Raw genomic sequence first — 24,903 nt, forward strand, 5'->3', positions numbered from 1 at the left:
AAAGCTTTACCAAGGAAAGCTTGGATCGCCGCCCTTGCTGATAGGCCATCTGGCTCTGTACCTTGAGATATGAGCTCATGTAGGACAGAAACATGGCCTTGTCACCCTAGTGAAGGGGACGAGAGCTGGCAGAGGGGACAGCACACTCAAGAAGCTTTTCCCTTAAGATGTTTTAGCTGAAAAGCCCTGGAGCCCACCTTGGGGTAGCACTGCAGTAGACACAACTTGGAGTGGGTACAGAGGAGCTTGCAGAGGCTGCAGCTGTGTGCTGGGAGAGCTGTAGGTAGGTCTGAAATGCCATGAAGCTGTTTCCTTTATCTAGAAGTTCCAAACAAGAGTGGGGAAAGCACCATGCATTTAATATTTCTCTCCAAAGTCAGCCCTAAGAATTCCCTGAAGATGTGCATAGAACACCAGTTCCTAAGGAATTACTAAAGGTCTGGTTCAGCCTTCCAACCAGGAATAAAACCTCTGATCTGTGCCCATGCCAGTAAATCCAGTTTTGCTTTTTGGACTTCTTTTTCCCTGCATGTGACACGCTCTAGTGAGAAGCACCTGAGGTGGGAACAGAGTATCCCAGTTCCCTGACATCTTGTTTGCTCTCTGTGCTTGCGCAGTCTGCTTTTGTTGGATTGTTTCATCTGTCCTTTCTAGTGCTCATCTGAGTTGTGAAATAGCTCTGAGCTCAGGGATGTCTTGCAGAAGCAGAGCAAGTGTCAGAGTTGCCACTTCTGACAGCATGTAGGAAATGTCTGCTTTTTCCTGCCGTGCTCAAGGAGATTTTCTTTGCATCTGAGTAGGGAATCAAGCAAAGCTTCCTTTGGGTAGTGCTTATCCAGTCAAGCCTGTGTTGTGTTGGTGTCAGGCTTTGCTGTGGGAATGTTGTGTACCCACAGTCCAGCATCAAGCACTCAACCCTTGGCTTTCCTGCAGAAGTGTCAAAGTCTATCAAGGAGAGTGGTTGTTTTATTAAACCAGTGACTTTTTAATGAGATCTTATCTTACCCCTCTTTAGAGTAGGGTTAATGGCTGTTCTGTCTTGTGGGGCAGAGGTACCATTGCTCAACAGCTGTGAAATCTAAACATCAGTATCTACAGAGATGGAGCTGATACCATCCTAAAGTGAAGTTTGTCTGAGATGTCACTTCTATCAAAGGGAAGCAAGAACTCCAAGGAATTACATGGTTTTGGAGAGAATTTTAGTTTTGAATGAGGGTGTGAAAGGCAGGGAGTAGGAAAGGAAAAGATGGGGTGGCTGGGGGGCCCAAATAGAGATGGATATCCAAGGAGTGAGCACTACAACACCTCTTTTTTTTATCTTCACATTAAAACTGAGGGGTCATAGCTCTGTTTTCTGAATCTAACTTCTCATTGGTATGATAGCCCTGTGCTGCACAAATTATTTTATTCAGAAAACTTGCACTTTTTGCACTGCTCCTGGCACATTTGCTGCATTTAACAATCATGGTCTCACTTTACTCAGTTACATACCTTGCTCCCACCCAATCTTTCTGAAACTTTCCAGGCTCTGAATCAATAAGAAGCAATAGCTACTGTTTTTAATTCACTACTTGGCAAGCACCAAAACCAGATGCAATTCTTACAGATGAGTTTGTGTAGCATAAAAACAAGCGAGTTCTGATGACAGTTATGAATGAGGCTGGTTTTTCAGATGGTCCTCTTGCAAATGTATGCAGGCACTGGCTATAATGCTGGAACTACTGTATCTAATACATGAATCATCCATGTTTTGGATGCTAATTGTGCTTCCTGAGCAGTATTGGCTGCTGCTGTAAAAGCCACATGCTGAGCAGCAGATGAAAGCTATTGAACTGTACTGGTTCAGAGTGATAGATGGACCCTTCAGGTCAATAAAGAACCTGTTTGGTCAAACAACCCTCTGACTGGCTTAAAGCATGTTTGTATGGTCTGAAAGACCCCTGGCATTAGCTGGCCATCACTTAGTGGTTGAGAGCTCTCTTGGTGGTCCTCTTGGCTGCAACTAAGCTGATAAAAACCAACCAGATGTCCTATTAACGCTTGATCTTACTCTTGCTTTTATCAGATGATCCAATAAACAAGGTTACGTAACCAAGTTTTAACATAAGAGCTTTAATAAAATATACTTTTAGAAATATATAAATATATATGTATATAAAAATATATTCCAGGCAACGGTAAGACCTAGTTACTCCCCCTGTGGCAAGAAGACTGGAGTTGACCAGGCTGCTTTTTCATTTTGAAATACTGAGAGCTGACAGGTGCAGAGGCTGGGAGAGTGGTATCAGCTGAGTTGCCAGCTCAGGGAAGATCCCAAACCTTGGTGCCTGTGTTGCTCTGGCTTGGCTTGGAATGGGTTTGAAGACCCTCCCAGGGGTTGAGCAAGCTGGTGTGCTCCTTGTTGCTCCTACTAGCCTGCAGGGAAGAGTGTAATTCAGGGTGACAAGCTGCTGTTCTTTATTCTACCCTCACTGGTTTCTCATTTTTTGACTGGAAATATCAGTAAAAGCAACAAAAACACCATTTTTTTTTTATTAGTGTGCTGGATTTTCATGCTGTTTTTCAGCATAAGAAAGGAAGAAAAAATAAAGAATTTTGCCTTTCCTTGCTCTGTGTGGATTCCACATTCCATCCACTATGAGCCTGGTGATTTACCTGGCCTTTCCCATTTAATGGAGGAGCTTGGAGGGAAATGAGGGAATCACTCTTAATAGCCAGCCCTGTGCTAAAGCACTATAATGGTTTCTCTCTGCTGTCTTGTGAATTTAGACAGAATTTAATAGATTCAGTTCTCCTCCTTAGCTGAAGGAAGCATTCCTTTACCTTGTTTCAGTTTAGCAATGAATCAGTCCCCTATGCCTGCTTGTTTCTAATAAACCACTTCACTAGCAGAAAAATCTTAATCAAGGTAGACTGTGCCCATTCTGCCTTGGGTGGGTTTATTTGCTGAATCTTATGAAGAGAATGATAAACTCCTAGAAAATAGCTCAGCTGACTCAAGAGGTGAACTGGAAGACTTGGGAGGGATTTTTTCATTTGCCAGGGCTCTGCATATTTGACTTCTGACAGGGCTGACTGGTAGAGTTTTCTGTGTAGGTTTTAGATTGTTTGAATTACATATGTAATGAAGTACTTTGTGAATTATTTCCCTCTGGGAGAGACTGGAGCTTGGAAAACATCAGGTAGAAAATCTGAGTATTGTGTCTGAGGTGCTTATTTGGGTTTACTTTTTCCTTAGGGAGAAGTTATGAAACTAATTAACTTAATGGGTTGGAAGAGCATTGAGGTGTCTGGCACAGCGAGGTAGAGGAAGTAGACATCCTCCTGCTAAGTTCTGTGGTTTCTTCTCATCCTTCTGGGGATATGTTTTTATACAGGATTCCTGCCCCTGGGACTCTTGTGATGGTTGATGGTGAGATTAGCTCTAATCCAGGGACTGAATTCTTGTCCTCATGTCCTGGCTGTGGGTGAGAAACTGGCCCCTTTCTCCTGCCCTGTGCTCAGTCCTGTTGAGCAGTGCAGAATTTCACTTCAAAATTATGTTACTCTGGATGTTTAATGTCCAGTTCTGCCCAGGCTTTCTTCTTCCAAGCAGTCCTGTGTGTTCTGTGGCTTCCCTTCCTAAAAGTTTTTGGCAGAAATCCCTGCAAAGCAAGGCAACCTCATCTCATTGCAGGCCTTAGCATTGTTTGTATTGATCCACAGATACTCATCTTGGACACTAATGGGTGTCAAGTGGAAAAGGTAATAAATTTCTCTTGCACTAGAATTAATTTCTCTCTTGGCTCCTTTGGACCAGGATCTTGTTAAGAACAGAAAACACTGATCATCCTAAAGGATGGGGGGGGACATTCAGCCATTCAGGCACAACAACTTGTATCTCTTCCCCATGAGTTAAGCAGTAATGGCCAGAGAGGAGAGGAGTTGAAAACCTAGCTGAATGGATTTGGTTGTTTAAGGTGTTCTGAGAACTAGTGAATAACTGCAAAAGGTGAAGGACACCCAGATTCTTCTAGTACCTAAGGATGTTTTGTGATGCTTTTTAGCAACTGAGCCCCAAATCCCCCTTGACAATGTCTCCTTTCCTTGGTGGGTAAGGCAAATCTGGGTTTCAGAGCCAGCTGCTTTGGTGCTTGGTGGTTTTGTGTCAATCCTTTCTATGGTTTGAGGGGCTGTTCTGCTGATTGGTTCTGGAGCATTCTCGTTTGCAGCAGACACCTGTTCCTTAATTATCACAACCTTAGTCTGTCTCTCTCTGTTCAGCACTTTCTGATGCAGGAGCTATAAACTGATTTGAAGGGAGGCTGTGTTGAGCAGTGTTGGGAGAGAAGGTTGAAAGAGATTAGTCACAAACTCAAGAATACTTGTCAGTAAGATGGTGTCAACTTTTGTTTGCCTTGGGCCCTTGCTCTACATCACTTTTTAGTCAAAGGTTTATTTAGTCTGTTGGGGTTTGTGCACTTCTCTAGGATGGAGTGACAGTCTTAGTGGGCAGGAGAGTGGAGTTAAAGTCCCAATTAGAAGAAAGGAATAAGAGGGAGAAGAGTAAAAAAAGGTTTGTAACTGACTGGTTTGCTTCTATGTTAAAACCTCAAGTCCCATAACTGTTAAAGCTGATTTGGCTCTTAGTCTTGCCAGTTCTGCCTGTGGCATTGTATTCTGTGTGATTTCAGTGTTTCCTCCAACAACCATCAATTGCTTCACAATCTGAATTCTGTACCATGCTTCCTGTCCTTTTTTTTTTCATCTGGACAGTAAAAGCAAGACTTGGTGTAAGCAGTGGTCTCAGACCAGAATATATTCCCACCAAGCAACGTGTCAAACCAAAGGTTCTCTTCCCCACTCCCCTTCTGGATTTGCTTTTGTCACCTGAGAATACTTGTGATGTGAGGCATTTCCAATTTGCCTTGCAGATATTCTGAAACTGTCTCAAAAAAGGTTTCTTGGGGTTGTGCTAGTCTTAAAATAGCTTGAATTCTGTTCTGTCCTGACTCTGTTGGGGCAGACAGAGACCTTGAGGCTTGGCAGACCTGCCCCTTTGAGTCCCAGTTCTGTGCTTCTGGTGCCACCTTTTCTTGAACTGTTTTAAGAAGTCATGGAAAAGAGCAATGTGTAAATATTAATGTTGAATATTTGTCTTTAAAAATCACTTTGGGATGCTCTACAAACCTATGCTGTGTGTGCTGTGGCTTTCTAAGCACTGCCTGCTTACAGGTCCACAGTGTTTAGACCTGTTAGTGTATCACTAGCTGGTGCCATCCCATGGGGGACAGGCAGAGCTCTCAGTTCTCTGACACCCATTTTGTCTGCCTTTCACAAGTAGCTTTTCTCAGTCTATGTTCAGACTGCAGCCAGGGTCTGTTTCTTCTTGCAGTGAAGCCTCTTCTGTTCTGTCTGGGATAGGTAAGGCTCGAGTGCTGCTTAGTGCCCGAGCAGAGGTGACAGTGCTGTGCAGGACATGTCCCCTCTGGGCTTGGGCTGTCAGCACAGTCACCTTGTGTGCTCTAGGAGGTGCTGGAAGAAAGTGCAGCAAGATGTATAATCCAGATTCCTAGCATGGATCTTTGTTGGATGTATTTTGCAGCCCAGCTGGAAGAGAAGCAGCAGACTGGTGCTGCTGTGTACCCCAGTTTAATTTGGAAGTGTTCAAGGGCAGGTTGGACAGGGCTTTGAGCAACCTGGTCTAGAGGAAGGTCTCTCCTCATGGCAGGGAGGTGGAATGAGATTGTTTTCAAAGTTCCTTCCAACCCAAACCATTCTGTGATTCCATGAAACACTGGTCTCTTAATAGACATCTAAGAGGGCAGTGAGGAAGTTCTTCATTGAAGAACCTTTACTTTCCACACTAAATTGAGTTCTCTCCTATGAGTATATCTTTGATGATTTTTTCCTCACTTTGCACAGGTTTTCAGCTTCCAAGAGCTGAACTGTTACACTGTAACTTCCCACTATCTGTTTTTACATGTATAGAAAACCCTCAATGCTTTACACAGGCGACTTAAAGCATGAGGGAAAAAAACTCCAGGCAGACCTGGCTCCATTGCTGTTGAGCCTGGGATACCCCGAAGCCACCCCATCAATGTTAATGGGAGCAGACTGGCGAGGGCTATTGCTATTCATACCTAAACTGAGCATGTACTTGGGCAAAGAGGCCACAGTTTAATATTTAATGTTCCGTAAGGCTGCACTGAGAGCTTTTACTGAAATGTGTCAGTAAAGGAGTGCTGTAGCAGTGATAGCAAACAGCTGAGAGCCAAAAGGATCCTGAGCTCTAACTCCTGCCTGAGGCATGTTCTCTGATACCCAACAGCTTACTTGACCCTGTGTCTCAGGCAGCTTAGCTGTAAAATTAAGCAACAAAGAAAGCTTCATGACAAATGGACGTGTCTAGAGGTGAACTTTCAATGCAAGCTTTGTTCTTTTGATAAATTCATCTTGCTGGCAGAATTTCTGGTTTTTAATCTAACATGTGATTTTGTTGTCCTTCCAGGCAGCATTCACGCTCCTCCTAGGTCCTTTCACCTTCTTCAATGTGCAGAAGACCAAGTATCTTCAAATCATGACGTCCCTCATGAGATGGATAGGTGAGTCTTGGCAGAGGCTCAGGCACCTCTTTACCATTGATGGAACCTGAGTCACACCACTGACGTTTCTCTTTGGCAAAATCTTGTTTGGAAGCAAGTGCTTGTCGAAACAACCTCTTTGAGGACAATTGTGCAGGCCTAATACATTTTTGAGGAGAAGGCTTTTAGTCTAGGATGAAATTTCTGATTAAAACAAAACAAATTGTTCTCAATCAGACATGGCTGGTAAAGGAGGTTTTAGTCTGGTTTGTGTGAGGGGCAGAAGAGGTTTGGCAGAGTCTTCTGTCTGGGTGCTGGCTGTGATACCCACCAGTTGGAAGTTTCTCATTCTCACAGCATATGCACAATAGACTTTGGACAGTCCTGTTTTGATCTGAGAAAAAAAGGCATTTCTGTCAGAATTTCCACCCTTAGTTTTATCATCTGCTTGTATTTATTTTCCTCAGTCTTCCTTTGTGATAGGATGTGCTGCATTGGAAACCCCAAAACAAATGTCTGTTGTCCTTGGGAAGTCCTGCTCCCATGAGTTCTTTCCAAAATATTGCCAACCACTTCTAGGAAGACAGATCAGTCATTCCCTTAAGGGAAGTAAGACACACTCTTTTTTTTCCTAATGCCTTTGTCATTCAGAGATGCAGCTGCCTCATGTCTGGCTGGTGTCTGTACATGCCCTTAAAGGCTGAGAGGTGTATGTGGGTTGTGGAGGTTTATGTTCAGGTTTGTCTATTTTTATGTCACCTAGACAGAGTGACTGATACTCAGGGCTAATAAAGAGCATTTATGGAGGTTAATGACCAGCATTTCTGCAGGTTAACAGTCTCCTGGTGTGTAAATCCAGACAAAGAATTAGCTCTGTTTATACCTATCACTGGAATAAGAAGAAAAGCTGCTTCTCTAAGTATTTCCCATTACACACATACTCTTGACCAGACTGCAGTGGGTATTGTCACTTCTCTGTGATTTCATCCTGTTTGGGAGGGGGCTGGCAGTCACTGCAGAGGAATAGAGATCCTCTGTTCTAGAGAATTCCTGACATGGGGTTAAGCAGTTGACACCCAGGAAAATTAAGTTGGATTTTAAGCTCTCAAGTCTCAGATGTTGAACAGTTTGAGTTAATAAATCCTGACTTTGGATGGTGTGAAAATCCTGAATGCCTGTTTTTCTCCTTTGTTGTCTGAGCACATGAAAGGTTTGAAAGCCCCCCTATTCTTCAGAGAAAGAGGTTATCTCATTAAGGGGTACTAAAGGAAATGAGGAAGTTTTGCATGAGGTTCTTTTGTTGTTATTTTTTTTCTTTATAAGAGTGATCTCTGCTCAGCTGACTGGCCTGATTCCAATCACCCTGCCTCCTTTTTCCTGGTAGAGACATCAGTCAGACCTCATCCTTTCTCTGTGACAGTCTGATGTCTGCCTCATCTGCCATTGGTTTCCCTTTAGCCAGCTCCTTCCATTTTGAGGATTGCTAAACCTTGGTGTGATGGCAAAAGTGTTCCTCTCTTTCATGGCTTGATAGAGAGAGATAAAGGCAGTGTTTGGAGAAGTGTAGGGGAAATTCATGTTTTAGCCTGATTGATTCCTGCGTCAGCACACTGGGGAACAGCTGCCCCAGATAATGATAGTTAATGACCCTGACAACACCTCAGTGGCTACTTAGAAGAATAGATTCCGTATGTGTACAATGAGGGATAGATTTATTGGGAAAGACAATTTGTCAAAAAGCCATGTGATGCAGGGAGCAGAGAAAAGCTCTTGCTGCAGATCCCACGGTAAGGATCAATCCCACACTGCTGAGATTTGTCAAGCTGACTTCTCCCATGTCCTCACATCACTGCTGTCCCCTCCTCCAAAAGCAGGGCTGTTAATTAAACACAGGTTGGTGTTTAGAGAGCTTAGATCCTAAAGAGTGATCTTGGGTAGTGTTGTGTGATCTTCTGAACTCTTCCTGCCTGCATGCTGGTGGCCAGGTGTGAACTCTTTGTCCTGGTATAAACTGTGCCTTTCTTTCACCTTCCTTGGGTTGCTTTTAGCCATGTGGTGCTGAGGGTGGTTCTGCAAAGCACTCTGAGCAGCAGAGCAACACTGCAGCTTCCTGCCTACCTGTTTATTGTGTGAGGGAAAGAAAACCTTCCCATGTGGACAGGGGCTTATTCAGCTTACCTGTGCTCACTGGCTTGGTGTGGATGGGAATCTGACCCATGCTTTGCATCATGATTTGAAAAAATCAAGCCTCCCTGGGCTGAGAGGTCAGTACAGACTTCGCAATGTGCCTCCCACAGGACCCACCACACACCCTTCTCCCCAGCGCAGTGGAAAGTCCCTGGATTTCAGAGCAGAAGAGGCTGATGTAAAGCAGCACTGCCCCAGGTGTACTGGTGATTCAGATGATAGCAGCTGAGAGGATGGTTCTTGGCAGCAGAGAGAGCTAGCTGTGTGTGAAGGTCATTTCTGCTGGTATTTGTAACAGTGTCAGCCTTGCCTTTGAAAGTTGCTTTCCCTCTTTCTCCTGATCTAAGTGATAATCAAATGTCACCAGCCTCTTCCTGAGCCTTGTGCTCATGACAAGCAGCACCATCGGCTATCAAAGCCTACAGCAGTCTCATTCCACACCTCACAGATAAAAAAAATAAATTATTCCCTCCCTGAAAAATAGGCTTAAACACTGTGATCTGAGCTGGAAATTAAAAATGGGCCAGTTCAAAGAATGTGGAGATGTTCCAGGGATCAGCCCTTTATCTGGCATCCTCCCAGGATAAGGGACTAAGCCAGGACAGGCACCTCTGAAGCCTCTAAAAGCAGAAAGTTGAAGCAGGAGCTTGCAAGCTCAAGTGTGCTGCTAGAGAGCCCAGACAGATGGCTCTCCTTGTCTGGGCCTGTTGATCATGGACAGCTCATCTGGAAAGAAGGCTGGCATGGCAAGGCACTTCCCTGCCAGAGCTGATAGGAGCACAGAGGGTGGATCTGTGTCTCCAGGTGGAATGGGGCTGGTGGCAGAGAGGGCCTCCAGAGGAATCGAGCTGTTGCCAGTCTTCTGAAGAGTAGCAGCTTACACACTTGGCTGCAGAACTGATTGTCACCTGGCACTGGTGAGTGCCAATGGTTAAATTCAGTGCAGCAGTTGGTGCTTGAACTGCTGGCCTTATCCTTGCATAGACATCTCTGTTCTCCAGGGGCTGGCAGATGAGTAAGGCTTTGCCAGCCCAAGTTCCCATCCCTTTCCCAGTGCAGAAGCTCCTCAGACTGCTATGTTAGCCTTTTGCAGGTACCTAAGCTGCTTTGGGAGATGGAGCAGAGGCACTCTAAGGGATGCCAACAGGGAGTCTGCCTGCTGTGCTTCTCTGGAGAAAGGGCCAGTCATGAAACATCATTTGGTTTAAATCCTGACAATGGTGCCTACAGTGAAGCCTTGCTTTGATTTGTGGTTAGAACCTTGTTGGCTCACCCAGCTCTGGGGCCATGTGAATACAGATTTTTCCTGTGGGGTGAGGAGGGTCCTTTCCCAAAGTGTAATTCCTGCCTTCCTTTCAGTTCTCTTCCACCTCAGCCCCAGGAAAGTGTAGAGCTGTTATTAAGTCAATTCCTTTACCAGTTTTGGAGCCTGTTTCCAGGTCTCTTACAGAGTTATTGGAGCAGGGCTTCCTGCAGAAGGCTAAACCAACTAAGCCATCAATAAATTGATATTTCCAATTCTGCTGTTTGGATTTCAGACACTTTTTTTTTTTCCTGGAGGATTTTAATCTATGGTGGTGACAGATTGCTCTCTAAAGAGACTGGCTTATCTAGCCGAGTTGTTGTTTTTTTTCCCAGCTTCAGTCCTGAATTCCAGGATTTCTTCAATCCTGATCAAGTGGTTACTGTTAGGGGTGAACTGCTGAAGGGCATGGCCCAACAAGAGGGACTGAGCCAGGCAAGTCCCATGCCCTTCTCACAGCAGAGGGGATACAGCTCACTGAGGCACAGCTCTACCTCTTTATTATTGGGTAATATTGGATAATAACTGTCTAGCAGCATCATGGGATAGGATATGGATTAGGAAAGATAACAAAAGGACAGAGCTTGGTGGAGCTGAGCAGCAAACACTGGGCTATTGTGCATTAAGCAGCTAACCCGATTAATTGCAGCCTGTTGCAGCCTGAGATGTCCAGCTCTATAGGTGAGGACTGCTGGCTCTAAAGACATTGGTAGCATGATTATTGCTGCTGTTATTAAATTGTCTCTGCCAAATGTTCCCAGACAGCTCCCACGTGGGGCCTGTGCTCTGTGTGCTGCTCATGATGCTGTATTGTAGTTATTAGAAAGTATTGTATTTTAATGAAGAGATAGTTTATAGAGTAATAAACTTCTGTGTTTGTTTGAGCAGGCTCAGTTCTCTCTCCCTTTGGATCACAGCACATCTATTCAAGTAAATGCAGCCCTTGAGACAGAGCCTTCCCAACCCTGCCCAAACAATGATCTCGCAATTGCATGCTCAGGAATAAAATCTCTACCCCAGCTCTTTCCCCTGGCCAATAAGATGGAGGGAAAGCAGACAAGAATTGCTGGGAAGTCTGTGTTAAACCCTTCTTTTCCCCATCCCCTCCCCTCTCCTGATACTTCGTAGAAAGTTTCTGGGACAGAAACTAAGAAAGGGCTGTCCAGAGCATGCTGGTGAGGCTGACTTTCTGTATCTGGTGGTTTGTCTGGTAGTTCTGCTCTTCCCACCAGAGCCCTGCTGTTACAGCTCTGCTCTGCAGAGAACTGGTCTCAGACCATCTCACCTTGTCACCTGAGCAGTCTCAGGTAAGTGTCACTGTCATCCTCAGCAGCAGAGCTATCTGTACTGGAGTTGACTCACTGCAGGAACCTGGAGTCACTGTGCTACATCCCTTCAAGTGCTGAGACTGACAATTACAGAGGAGGCTGATTTAGGAGGGGGTGGCAGTTATCTGAAGTCCTGAATTTACAGTCTCCTGCTGAGAAATTAGTCTGCTAGTGCCCACAGTTCTCAAGGTGGGTGGCCTCTTTTCACATCAGAAATGGAGCTTTCTGCAAATAGCTTAAGGAGGGATCATTGTGATCTCTGCCTCTCTCCTTTCACACTGCAGGGCATACAGGATGATGAGGGAATTGGACTGTAAATCAGGACACTGTTGCATGTTCATTCTGACAAGCTGCTTCAACAAAGTTACTTCATGTTCTTATATCCCTTTTGGAGCAGATGAAGCTGCTGCCAGAGCCCAGGGTAAATAATTCACTAAGAGAAGTGAATATATTTATGAAGAGTTAGTTAAAATGCTGTGCTTCTGTCATGCCTGCTTTTGGAATTGTTGGCTGAGGAGCTCATTTCAGTGCTGTTTGTGGGGGGCAGTGGGGTGAAGCAGTGCAGTGCCTGTATGAGAGAAAGAGCCTTGTGAGCTTCAGACACAGATGGAGAGTGATTTGACCACTGAGATCCTGCCTGAGGAGCTGAAGCTCCTGAAAAGAGCACTTTAGTCAGGCAGCAGGAGACATTGATGGGTCTGAGAGCTGAAGAAGAGGAGCTGGAAATGTAAGGGCACATTCAACCCTGCAAAAGGGCCTGGGTGGCGGTGCCCACACAGGTTTTTAGAGTGGGGCTGTGGCATGAAAAGTTGCTTTCTGTTCAGAGTGTATTTTGGTGGAACAAGATGATAAAAAACTTTGCTGTGTAGGGCCCAAGGCAGGATGGGCAAGATGTGGCTAAGTCTGCAGAGCACCTGGATTTCATGGGACATGGGTGCTCGGCAGCCAGGGCTTTCCAAAGCATGCACAGCCATAGTTGGGGCTCACAGTGACACCAAAGTGTGAATTATTCCCTTCTCTCAGAAGAGTAAATTCTGACATGGACAGAGAAGTGACTGTCAGAGCTAACAGGCCAAGCCAGCAGCAGAGCTGAGAGCAGAGTCCTGGTTGCAGAGCTTCTACAGCTCTTCTGCCAAAGAAGAACTGACCAGCAGAGAGAGGACCATAAACTACACAGGTAATTTTCCACTAGAAGCAAAACAAGCCTTGCTGGCTGCTCCTTCCTTCTCATATATTGAGAAAAAGCATCTGTGATAAATGCCCAAGTGCAGGGCCATTTTTCTCCTGTGAGCTGTTGCTGGTGTGGAGATGTCTGTGGGACCAGCTGATGTGGGCTGAGATGGGGCAGCAACGCTGATTTCATTGCAGGGGTTGTTACCACAATTGGGGAAGCTACTTGTAAATCTTGGGTTATGGTATTGCAAGCCTGATGAAGAAAAGCAGGGAAATTATGCCCTTAGAGCAGGGAAGCTCCACTGAACTTTTGGCCTTTGGCTGCCAAAAAGTCTTGGTAGTACTTTTTAAATGAAATTTCCCTTTGTGAAGAAAAGGGGCTCCACCTGGCCAAAGGCAGCAGTGCCTGAGTTGGCTGCAGCAGGATCAAGCCAGGCCTGGGGGAGTGGAGGTGCTTGAGAGGCTTTTTCTTGCCTTCTTGGTAAGCTGTGTCACACTTCTGTGTACAGCAACAGTCCCCTGCCATGTGGACCCCTGCCTCAGGCTTTGGGGCGGGGCAAGTCCCTGCTCTCCATCAGAGGAAGGAACCACAGGGATGTTCCACAGCTTTTGCTCATACCTTTCTTCTGGGAAGTAATTTCCCTCCTCTTTTCTTTCTGATGTGTCTCTCCAGAGAATTGCTGTCTTCTATGAACATATCCATCTTGCTTCCACACAGTCTCTGCACTCATAAATCCTTCATCTTCCTAGAGATGGTGTTTTAGGCTCTGTCATTGTCAAATCCGATCCTTAACTACTCCAGCTCCCACATCTAATGGAGTAAACCTGGTTTTCATGTTACCTCTTTACTGTCAATTCCTATAGAAACCCCCTCTGAAGGTTGGAGAAGTTAATCAGTTGTTGGCCTGGAATTTGTGGAGAACTGGAGGTCATGAACAAGTGGCAGGATATAGCTTCTGCAAGAGAAACTGGCTAAATGAGTTCTAAATTTAAAAATCAATGTCTTAATTTCAGATACTTTGTTCTGCCAGCATGTTGGACTCCAACTGTGCTTTAATACATCAAATGCCACAGGATCCAGAATGCCTGGTGGTTCCAGCGTTGCAGTGGGCTCTTCAGCTTGCCCACATCACTGCTGGAAGGCAGGAGGCAGCTGGCTCTGAGAAGGGGCACCAACATCCTAGAAAGACATCAGCAGGGAAGTAGACAGCACAAGTGTCAGGTGGGGATGCAGAAGGCAGGACTGTCTTTACACATTCCTGGATCATTCAGTGTGTACAGAGCAGATGCTCCTGGTTTTATGCCCTTTCTATGAAAGAGCTGCCTAATGTTAAACTAATTGAGATCTGTTCCTCTGTTTAAAAGTGGCCTTCTCTGTTTTGACTTGGTACAGGATTGAGGTGGGGAGAAATCTTCCCTTTCCAAAGAGACTGGATTTAGGAAGCTCCTGAAAACATCTTCCTCTTGGAATCCATCATACTGCTTAATGTAGGAAAAGGGAAGCAAGTGGTGTGCCTTGGGATAGGGTGATCCATTATCATTATTTCCTGGCATATTGATTCTCTGCTTGGACAGGAAAGCTCTGTCACACCGTCAGCCAGCGGTGACGGATGGCCCTGCCACAAACGTGTCACGGCACCAGCTCAGACAAATGGCTGGGGGGCAGGGGAGCAGCCAGGCGTGGGGTGGCTGCACACAACTGCCTCTCTGGTCCCTGGAAGAGGTGGCAGGCAGCTGTGGTGATGGTCTCTCCAGGCTTTCCTTGTGGAAGTAGGAATGGGAGTAGGGACAGGGCTGGAGAAGATGTGAACGTCTCACAAGTACCGTGTCTTCCAGGGATGCAAGGAGGGTGAAACCAGAAGCTCATTCTGAGCATCAGTTCTTGCAGGAACCTACCATCACAGAGGAAAAAATGCGTTTGAGGCTTGGACTCACTTTCTTTTCTGCAATAGCCTTTCTGCAGAGAGATGAAGCTCATGTACAAACACTATTTTTCATTTAGAGAGGTGTTTTCTCTGACTCTGTAAAATGATCCTTAAATTCAGAATGGCTAAATTATCTTCGCTGCTTCTCTGCAGCCCTGTTATGTTTCTATCAAAATGCACAAAAATGTCTTTCTTAATATCCCCAGACTCCCATATTTCCCAAACTGTACTACTTTGCACATCAGCTCATCCATATTCATCCTTACTTCACCTGCAAGAACCAGAGCAGAACTGCCTTATCTCTGAATCTCCTGAGTCAAGCAGGAGAGGCAGCAGTAGCTGACTACAAGGTCTGCTTTATCTGAGAAGAACATTTGTTCCTCAGATAGTGAGGGGAGCAAAGAAAATCTGCAGGAGAGGCAGTTGGATGATTGGGATGAGATTCACCACAAGTTTTCCTTTATGGCATAGCCCCTCTTTATTTTTTACCTCAGGCTTACTTACTTAGATCTTCCACTAAAAATGATGCTCGAACATCTAGAGGAGACAAGATGACACAAGAAGTGGCCTCTGTGCCTTGCTGACTTGCCAAGCCTGAGGTGTGGGGGCTTGGAGTGGGTTTCACACTGTGGAAAAAGCAGGACAAGCAAAACTCTTGATTGCTTTTTAAGCATTTATATAAAACAAAGCTTAAAGCAAAATTTTCATGTAACCAACTAACAGTCCATCACTATCAACCTTGCTTTGTGGCTCTGCGTGCTGTTGATTATGGTCTGAAGGTGTTTCATCCCTGGAACACGTTGCTTGTGTCCTCTGTTCTTTGTGGAGAAGAACAGATCAAGGGTTTTTTTGTGAGTCTGTGTTTTACTTCCCCAGGATCCTTGTGGTGAAGGAACACTGTTGGACAGCTGATGTGACTACAGTAGGTGGCATGAAATAGTGTCGTGTGACTCTGCCTTCAGCCTGCTGTCCTGGGTAGGGGATGTGAGTGGGAGCTTTGTGTATGCCTGAGGATCCTGTGCTGCCTCTTTTCTGCTCAAAGCTGCCTGTCCATCAGCCTGTCATCTTCTTTTCATTTTGACTTATCATCCAAACCATATCTAGGTTTCAGAGTTTCATTTTTGGGCTTGCCTTCTCTCAAACAGAGAGATAAATTTGACAGGCAAGTGTGTTTTAACTCTCCAGTTCCAGGAGTGAGAAACTCTTCTGCCTCAGGGACTGAGAGAAAACAACCATGGGGCAGGGCTTTTGTTGTCCTCTCTGAGGCTGGAATTGTACAGGGGAGGTTTCCAGTTCACCCAGCACCATTTCTCTCAAGGATCTTGCATCTGCAAGAGCAGCAGTGCTCAGGCAGGGGAAGCACAGCCTGCCTTGTTGGAAGCAAAACTAGTTTGGCTCTTAGTATTGGATCCTTACTCCTTGTAATGTTAATAAATCTCTGAAATGGATATTTAATGAAAAACAAATATTAAATTCTAGTTGCTTAAGCCAAAGACCATCCATCATTAAAGGAATCCACAATAAGTCTGTTTCTTCAGTGTACCCTGCCAGAAAAGTACATGTTGAGGCAGAGTAGAGTCTGTAGGAGATGCTTTGGAAGGAGGGTCAGGTCTCACAGGAAGTATTTAAGGGGGCTGCTAGGGCATGTAGGAAAAAAATTAGGGAGGCCAAAGCTCAGTTTGAACCTAAATTGGCAACTTTTGTAAAGGATAATAAAAAACGCTTTTACAAATATATTCATGGTAAAAGGAAGGGTAAAACCAACCTTTGTTCCTTATTGTGTGAGGGAGGGAACTTAGTAACTGCAGATGAGGAGAAGGCAGAGGTGCTTAATGCCTTCTTTGCCTCAGTCTTTAGTGGGAAGACAACTTGCCTTTGGGACAACTGTCCTCCTGGATTCGTTGATGGTGTCGGGGAACAGAATGATCCCCCTGTTATCCTGGAGGAGGCAGTCAGAGAACTCCTGAGCCACTTGGATGTTCATAAATCTGTGGGCCCAGATGGGATCCATCCCAGGGTGAGGAGGGAGCTGGCAGATGAGCTTGTGAAGCCGCTCTCCATCATTTACCAAGTCTTGGCTCACTCCTGAGGTTCCAGGTGACTGGAAGCTGCCAGTGTGACACCCATTCACAAGAAGGGTGGGAAGGAGGATTCTGGTAATTATAGGATAGTTAGCCTGACCTCAGTACCTGGTAAAGGTAATGGAACAGTTTATCCTGAGCCTCATCATGCAGCACCTACAGGATGCCCAGGGTCTCAGGCCCAGCCAGCACGGGTTTGGGAGGGGTAGGTTGTGTTTGACCAGCCTGGTCTCCTTTGATGACCAGGTGACCTGCCTGGTGGATGCAGGAAGGTCTGTGGATGTTGTCTATTTAGACTTCAGCAAGGCCTTTGACACTGTCTCCCACAGCACACTCCTGGATAAACTGGCAGCCCAGGGCTTGGACAGGAACACTCTTTGCTGGGTCAGGAACTGGCTGGATGGCCAGGCCCAGAGAGTGGTGGGGAATGGTGCTGCATCCAGCTGGCAGCCAGTCCCTCAAGGATCTGTGCTGGGGCCAGTTCTGTTCAATATTTTTATTGATGACATGGATGAGGCTATTGAGTCTTTCATTAGTAAATTTGCAGACGAAACTAAGCTGGGAGCGTGTGTGGATGTGTTGTAAGGAAGGAGGGCTCTGCAGAGAGACCTGGAACAGTCGGATGGATAAGCAGAGTCCAATAGGATGAAGTTTAATGAGTCCAAGTGCCAAGTCCTGCACTTTGGCCACAATAACCCCCTGCAACGTTACAGGCTGGGGACAGTGTGGTTGGACTGTGCCCAGGAGGAAAGGGACCTGGGGATCCTGGTCAGCAGCTGAACTTGAGCCAGCAGAGTGCCCAGGTGGCCAAGAGGGCCAATGGCACCTGGCCTGTATCAGGAATGGTGTGGCCAGAAGGAGCAGGGAGGCCACACCTTGAGTGCTGTGTCCAGTTCTGGGTCCCTCAGTTTAGGATGGACATTGAGTGCTGTGTCCAGCTCTGGCCCCTCAGTTTGGGAAGGACATTGAGACTTTTGAGCTTGTCCAGAGGAGGCAACAAGGCTGGTGAGGGGCTTGGAACACAAACCCTGTGAGGAATGGCTGAGGGAGCTGGGGGTGTTTAGCCTGGAGAAAAGGAGACTCAGAGGTGACCTTATCACTCTCTACAACTTCCTGAAAGGTGGTTGTAGTCAGGTGGGGGTTGGTCTCTTTCACCAGGCAACAACTGACAGAACAAGAGGACGCAGTCTTAGGCTGCATCAAGGGAAATATAGGTTGGATATTAGGAAAAAAGTTTTTCACAGAAAGGATGATAAAGTACTGGAATGATCTGCCCAGAGAGGTGGTGGAGTCACCATCCCTGGATGTGTTTAAAAAAAGACTGGATGTGGCGCTCGGTGCCATAGTCTAGTTGAGGTGTTAGGGCTGGGTTGGACTCGATGATCTTGAAGGTCTCTTCCAACCTTGTCATTCTCTGTGTGTCCGTGTGTGTGCTTCAGGGATGGGGTGCCTGCCTGAAAGTTCCCCTAGTCCTTTTGGCACTGGTGCAGAAAGTGGGACTTTGAGTTGATGGTGGGAGTGGGTTTGGGGAATGGAAATAGGTCACTCATTACTGTGCTGAGCAGAGCATGAGGGGACTCACTGTCTAGTGTGCAGGGGAAGAGGTGTGAGACTTCTGAGTCACGTCTTAGCCCAGACATAGGACCAGCTCAGGATGGGGCTGCAGAGCCTGACCACCTCTCCCAGGCAAGAGGGAAAGGAACAGTCTCAGCACATATCCAGAGCTGCTCAACCTGCTTTGTCTTACTACTCAGGGCATCTTTTCCTCTTCCTTGTAGCCTGTGCAGCCCCAGGGAGTGGAGCCATGTCACATCACCTGGAACACAGCTCTTTCTGGGTCTCTTGCTGAGCAGATATGGCTGGCAAGCATCTCCCCTCTGGGGAGAAGTGGGGAAGGCACAACAACTGTACCCCTGTTTGCAGTGTCCCTCACCTGCTGGGCTTGAGTGAAGGCAAGGGGAATTGCACACCCCCAGAGCAATGAGCTGTTGCCTTCCATAGCTCTGTGTGACTGCCCTTGGGGGAGGAAATGGAGCCTAGCACTCCTGAAATGACCTGGCCCCGTGGTACTGTGAAGGAATGGATCTGCTGCTGTCAGTGCGGTGTTTGGGGAGGGCTGGTAGATGTGCCCTGTCACTGGGAAACTGGCAAGAGGTTTCCTGAGGCAACACAGGATGAAATGCAGCATGTGGCTTGGGAAGGGTTCACCATGGAGCTGTTTGCTGCAGGAGAATGTGAATTTCTGAGAGAGGGTTTTGGGGAGTGCTGGGGGGGTGTACAGGAGGCAATGTCCAGTGACGTTAATCTGATCTTGCTGGGCACAAGAGAGGCAGTATTCACTAAGTGGTCTGTAGCTATTTTCCCTAGTCCCATCCCTGGCAGGGTTTCCCATCTCCAGCTGCCTGTTGTGGGGAGCAGAACTGGGCACAGAGCAAGCCCATGATTTTGTCACCCCATGGTGAGCCTGCCCAGCTCCCAGCACTGGTGCCAGCCTCCTATGGACCTGAACAGTGCACTGCTTCATTTAATACCTCTGGATTTATATTAATGACATTCAAAGTTGTCTGTAGTAGTTGTCTCAGCATTTTGTTGATTTTTTCATTACCTGATAATTCATGGCTCTGTTCCTCTGCCTCAGACTGGCGCAAGGACAGCTCTGTGCAAGCCACAGTGGTCCACCCATTGCAGCACCAGACTGTAAATCTCACTGCTTGCTGCCCTGCCAGGCAGGTCCTTTTCTCCCCATTACTTGTTAACTCCAGCAGCTGATGATCATCTTTCCCAGGTTGATGCAATTTTTGTGACACCAGAATTAGTTTTCTGCTGCTTTTATATGCCATGCTAGGAATGAGAGTCTGACAGTAACTGCTCTGGCTCAAATTTCCAGCCTCAGAGTAATAAGGGCATTAGCCCAATCTCCTGAATTCATTTTGTCCCTGGCACGTAGTTATTTGTAATAAGCTTTGTGTAAAACGTTGTTAGGCTTTTTCCTGGCATAAGTGAAGGGTAGACGAGCAGACTTTGTGTCTAGAAACTATGAATTTTAATAGCAGTCTTTCGCTGCTGCTTTAGTCCCTTCCAGACTGGCTTCTCCACCCTGGGATTAGCTACAGACAGCCTATTGCTCCTGCCCAGGAAATGGCTGGCTAGTTCTTGCTCTATCATGCTTGACAGATCCCAGGGACAGGAAAGCTTGCTATAGCTGCTGCTTCTGTGCACATAGGGGAGGTCTTGAAAACATTAGTCCAGTTGGAAATGTGCAGGAATATTACTGGGGTTGACTGGAGCCAAGTCAGGGCTCAGACATCTCTAAGCCTTTTTGAAATGATGGTATTTAACCAGTGCGTGTGTGACAGAAACAACCATGGACCAAAACCCTTGAGGGCTTAGGGTTCACCAGCTCTGTCAGCCTTCTGCTTCATAAGGGCTCAGTGCAGCCCTGTGCTCTTCGGGGCAGGAGGGTGAATCCCTGTGGGAGGGAGATGGAGGGAGATGCCTGAGCCCATTCCCTTATCTGCTGACTGGCATTGACAGCAAATCACAATTAATTCCTGTGCACCTCGCCTTTGATGTAGCACCCTCAGATAAGGTGGTGCATCAGAGATAAGGAGATGCTCTTGCATAGCAGGAGAGAGCTGGTGCCAAGTCTGCCCGTGCAATGGGAGGAGGTCATGGGGAGTGTGGGCCGGGGCTTGACCTGAGACCTTCTCTCTCTCTCCAGCTTTCATCCTCATGATTATTCTGGCCCTCATCCGCATCAGCAGAGGCCAAGCTGAAGGTCACCCATCCATGGCCCAGCTGTCGGGCATCCGTAATCTGTTTGGGGTGTGCGTCTATTCCTTCATGTGCCAGCACTCCCTGCCATCCCTCATCACCCCCATTTCCAAGAAGAAGCACGTCAACAAGCTCGTGCTGCTCGATTACATCCTGATCCTGGCATTCTACAGCCTCCTGTCCTTCACTGCCATTTACTGCTTCCGCAACGACACCCTCATGGACATGTACACGCTCAACTTCACCAACTGTGAGATCATCAGCGTGCCCTTCATTCGGTACTTCCTGGGCCTCTTCCCGGTCTTCACCATCAGCACCAACTTCCCCATCATCGCCGTGACCCTGCGCAACAACTGGAAGACCCTTTTCCACAGAGAAGGGGGCACCTACCCGTGGGTGGTGGACAGGATTGTCTTTCCTGCCATCACGCTGATTCCCCCGGTGCTGGTGGCTTTCTGCACCCACGATCTGGAGTCCCTGGTGGGGATCACGGGAGCCTATGCCGGGAATGGGATCCAGTATCTCATCCCAGCTTTCCTGGCGTACTGCAGTCGGAAGGACACTCAGCTGGTCTTCGGCAGCGGGACGGTGAACAAGCACCTCTCCCCTTTCCGGCACAGCTTCTGGATTGTGTTCGTGCTCATCTGGGGTTTCTCTTGCTTTGTGTTTGTGACTGCAAACATTGTCCTGAGTGAGTCAAAGCTCTGATGAGGGTTAGCAGCCCACTCCCTCTGAAGCTCCAGAGACTCCAGCATTTCAGCTCCCCCCCCTGGGACTGTGCAGTGAGGGGGAGAGGCAGTATGAAGGAAAGTTTCCAGGCTGTTGGCTTGGTGACACAGATTTTCTTCACTCCACTTTGGGTGTGGATGGAGTGTACTCAGCCTTGTTACGGTTCTGGTTCTCAGACAAAGCCCTGGGGCTGAGCCCTTGGCAGGGCATTGTTAACCAGTGTCCAGCCATTCCTGCCTTTGGTTCTGTTAGAGCAGCACATTCTCTGTCTGTCCCTCTGTGGTTCCCTGTGTGCTGCAGGTCTCGGCACACAGAAGAGAGCAGCCTTGGCTGTATCACTAAATGTCCCTTCTTCCAAAGGCAGGAATGTGCTGTGCAGAATCCAGCAGGAGTTTGGGATAACTGAGTCTCTTCTTTCTGCTGAGACTCCTTCAGACCAACCTCCTGTGCCAGCTGAAGGAAAACATAAGGGTGAAAATAGACCTAATTCAGAAGGAAATAATTTTGTGCTGTTACATTTTCTTTTTCTAGAAGCATTATCATGTTTGTGCACATTGCCTGGGATCAGGGATCTTTTGCTTAGAGCTGGATTTCTCCAGGCTGGGAGTTTACATTCACACTTCCATGCTGTTCTCCTGTGCTGTGGCTGCTCAGCTGGGCAGAGCAGTGCCCCTCTGCATGCAGGGATACAGCTCTTCCCACTGGAGAGGAAATCATCCTTGCTTCCCTCAGCAGCGGCACACGACTCCACTTTCCACTGGCAGAGCCCTTCTCCCTTACTCAGCTTTGCCCGGGGCCGGTAGGAGCAGCCAGGCTCTGACTCCAGGGGCGGGATGGGGATCGCTGTGGGCTGGGGAGGGGCTCATTACTCAGTCCTGACACGCGAGAGGCTCCGGCTGTGCACACTGATGCGTTCCCGACTCCCGCGTTGGGTAATTAGCCTTGAAACAAGGTGGGTGTTAACTCAGGGGAATGAGCCGGTGCCAGGAGGAAGTGGCTGTGCCCTGCCTGCAGCAGCACAGCTCCTGAAACAAGGGAGCAAAACCTGAAATCCTGCTGGAACTGAGCTTGAATTCTCCCTCTGCACAGGGTTAAGGTGGGCTTGGGGCTGCTCCTGCTCTGCTTCTTTTGGAATTGGGCTGCTCCTACCTTAGGCAGCTCTAGGAGAGTCTGCTTTTAGGATGACTGTGGTCACTATAACACCACACTTCGTCACCAGGCCCTGTGTTCACAAGCCCTGGGGCACAGATGATACGGGGTTTCTTGACAGAGGGAAGAACCTCGAAAGTTTTCATCTGAACTATTTTAAACCCCGTTATCAAAGCAGGTTCAAAGCCAGGTGCGTGTCAGATCCTCCTGCCCTCTGCACTTGATGCAGTATTAAATGTCATCGCTCACTAAAGCAAGCTTTGAACTGCAGCTCTTTTTAATCAAGCTCTGTTTTCAAGTAGGACCTTCTGGTTTCCATATGACCTGAAGTGCTCCTCCTGGGGGAATATGCAAGTACCTGGAACTGTATAAAACCACTTCATGGCTTTTAAAGCAAAACCCTGCACCTCTCAAGCCTGAGCACTGCCACTGTGTCCTTGCCGAGCTGCCTGGAGAGAATCTGGAGATTCTGTTCATCTTCTTTCCAGCTTGATCCTAAACAGGCATTGGCAGCCCCTGCTAGCGAGTGTAAACATCCCTAAGTGCTGCTGGAAAGCTGATGTGGCATCTTCAGTACCAAATTAAGCAGGCATTTTACAGGTATCTGGTGCTGGAGTCTTGTTTAGGAAGCGCTAGTTTGGAGGGCAGATTCATGGGGCAGCTGAGCTGGCAGCCACCTGCGTGGCAGCTGGGAGCTGGGCAGAGCTGGAGGGAGCACTGAGTGCTGATGAAATGAGCCTTTGGAAGCTGGAGAGGCTGAGGGAGCTGTTCCTCTGCACGAGTGTGCAGGTGTGGGTTCATGGAGGGGCTGAGGGCTGTCTGCCCTGAGCTGCCCATGCGTTGCAAGGCCCTTGGCTCAGCCCTACCCGCCACATGCCCATTTCAGCCTTTACACTTCATTGCAGCCAGGCAACAGAGCTGTTCTCTGTTATTTCATCTCTTTTCACCCTCCCTTTCCTTTCTCAGCAGGGAGGGAGCCCAGCTTGGCACCCTCTTTCCTGCCATCTCTTACATTTAAAGATGTGCCTTTTCTTCCCTGACCTGTGTGTCTCCCTCTCCCCCTCAACAATGTGACAGTCACTTCTGAGGGGCTGCACCTCCAAGAGCTGCTTGGATCCAGGTTTTGGATGCAATGGGATGCTGAGGGCTTGTATTCCAGCCCCGGCCTTTGCTGTGGTACCTTACTGGGAATGACTGTGCTCCCCAAGGAGCATGAGTGCTTCTCAAATAAATAACCCTGAATTCCCAGACACCTGCTGTCCTTGCACAGCAGCAAAACAAATATATCCAAGGAATTGGGGTGATTAACAGAAAGAAGCTCTATAGCAGAGAACATTTTTCATATAAAACATGACATAGCAATGCCTTAAAAATTACTGGAGAAAGCAGGAAGGGGATGTTTCAGTGCAGAGGGGATGCTGGGTGACCCCATGGTGCAGGACACAAGCTCTCTCCTCTCACTCATCAAGAATAAGTCTATTTTTATTTGGCCATTATCAGCACTAACAATTCATTATTGCAGATTCACACATGATGCTTTGTCCTGACTGTAATTAGTTTTAAAAAAATGGGATTAAAACCAATAAAATGCACATTATACATCTGGTTTAGTCTGACTTCTTTTTCCATCCCTTTCTTCCTCGTGCTTAGGCACGGAGCATCTATTCCTGGAGGGGATGGCCATGACGGATGAGCCTGCAGGCCAAGGAGAAATGGCAAGTGGAGAGGCTAATGGAGACCCTCACCTCTTCTCTATTAGCCTACTGCAACTCTGGGTGCTAGCTGCAAACTCAATTAAAACATCTGTACTTTCCCTTTCTCAATTATGGCTCCTTACACTTAAAGCCAAACAAATTGAATTGCTCCGCTGCCTCAGGCTGCAAAGGCAGTTTCTGCCAGCAAATTTATTATCACCATAAAGGGTAGGTTGATTTATGTTAAAATATTAAAGCAGATCTTTATGATGGAAATAAACATTTTCTGCTGTGATTCTCTCGAAGGACCTTACAAGCAGCAGCGGATTTTGGGGCTTGGGCTGTAAATCTGAGGCCAAACTGGCATCAGGAAGGAATTCAGTCTATTGCAGCACTTGGAAGAGCAATGGCCAGGGAAAGAAAAACTTTGAACCTGAGAAGAAGCTTCAGGCGAAGCTTCACTGCTGTCAAGGAGCCACGTTCCTGGAGGGGGATTCAGCTGTTTGAAGGGTTGGGGAAAGTGCTCACCTTTCCCCTGGATGGATTTGGGCAGCCCAGGAGCTGTCTGTGGCTCAGGGAAGGGCACCTGCTACAGGGTCTCAGCTGGGGAAGGTTTTGTGCCATGGCTTTGCCTTGGCAGGAGGCTGGGACCAGGAGGTGGCTGCACCTGCTGCTCCCTCAGGCATCCTTGGGCACAGGCATGGCAGCTGTCCCCAGCACCTTCCTGGCTCCATATGTGTCCTGGTTTGTGATTTAACCAGTTTCCCCTGCCCTGACCTGAGTCACCATCTCCCCACAGCAGCACCAGCATGTCCCTGCCATTGGAACCCCTTCACAGGCTGACCTGTGTGGGCCTGCTTTGTTCCCCCTCTCCTCATCGGGATGGGTCTTACAAGGCTGAGCAATTGGGCAGTGAAAATAGAACCTGCTGTGGAGATGTCAGAGCTGGCAGGGGATGGGTTTGGGGGGACACTGCCTGCCCCCTGCAGTGGAGCTG

At 47.4% G+C, this 24,903-nt stretch overlaps 1 protein-coding gene across 5 annotated transcripts in view; it reads left to right on the top strand.

Moving 5' to 3' along the window:
• TMEM104 (transmembrane protein 104) overlaps positions 1-23,821 on the top strand; it is a 45,637-nt gene extending 21,816 nt beyond the window's left edge. For all 5 annotated transcript variants that reach the window (XM_083874565.1, XM_083874563.1, XM_083874567.1 and 2 more), the window contains exons 10-11: positions 6,491-6,584; positions 20,282-23,821. In XM_083874565.1, the coding sequence (XP_083730691.1) occupies positions 6,491-6,584; positions 20,282-21,042 (855 nt within the window). In that variant the 3' untranslated portion in view covers positions 21,043-23,821. The remainder of the gene's footprint in view (positions 1-6,490; positions 6,585-20,281) is intronic.
• Positions 23,822-24,903: the final 1,082 nt, after the last annotated feature.

This window comes from Zosterops lateralis, assembly GCF_965231275.1.
Source record: "Zosterops lateralis genome assembly, chromosome: 18".
Lineage (NCBI taxonomy): Eukaryota > Metazoa > Chordata > Aves > Passeriformes > Zosteropidae > Zosterops > Zosterops lateralis.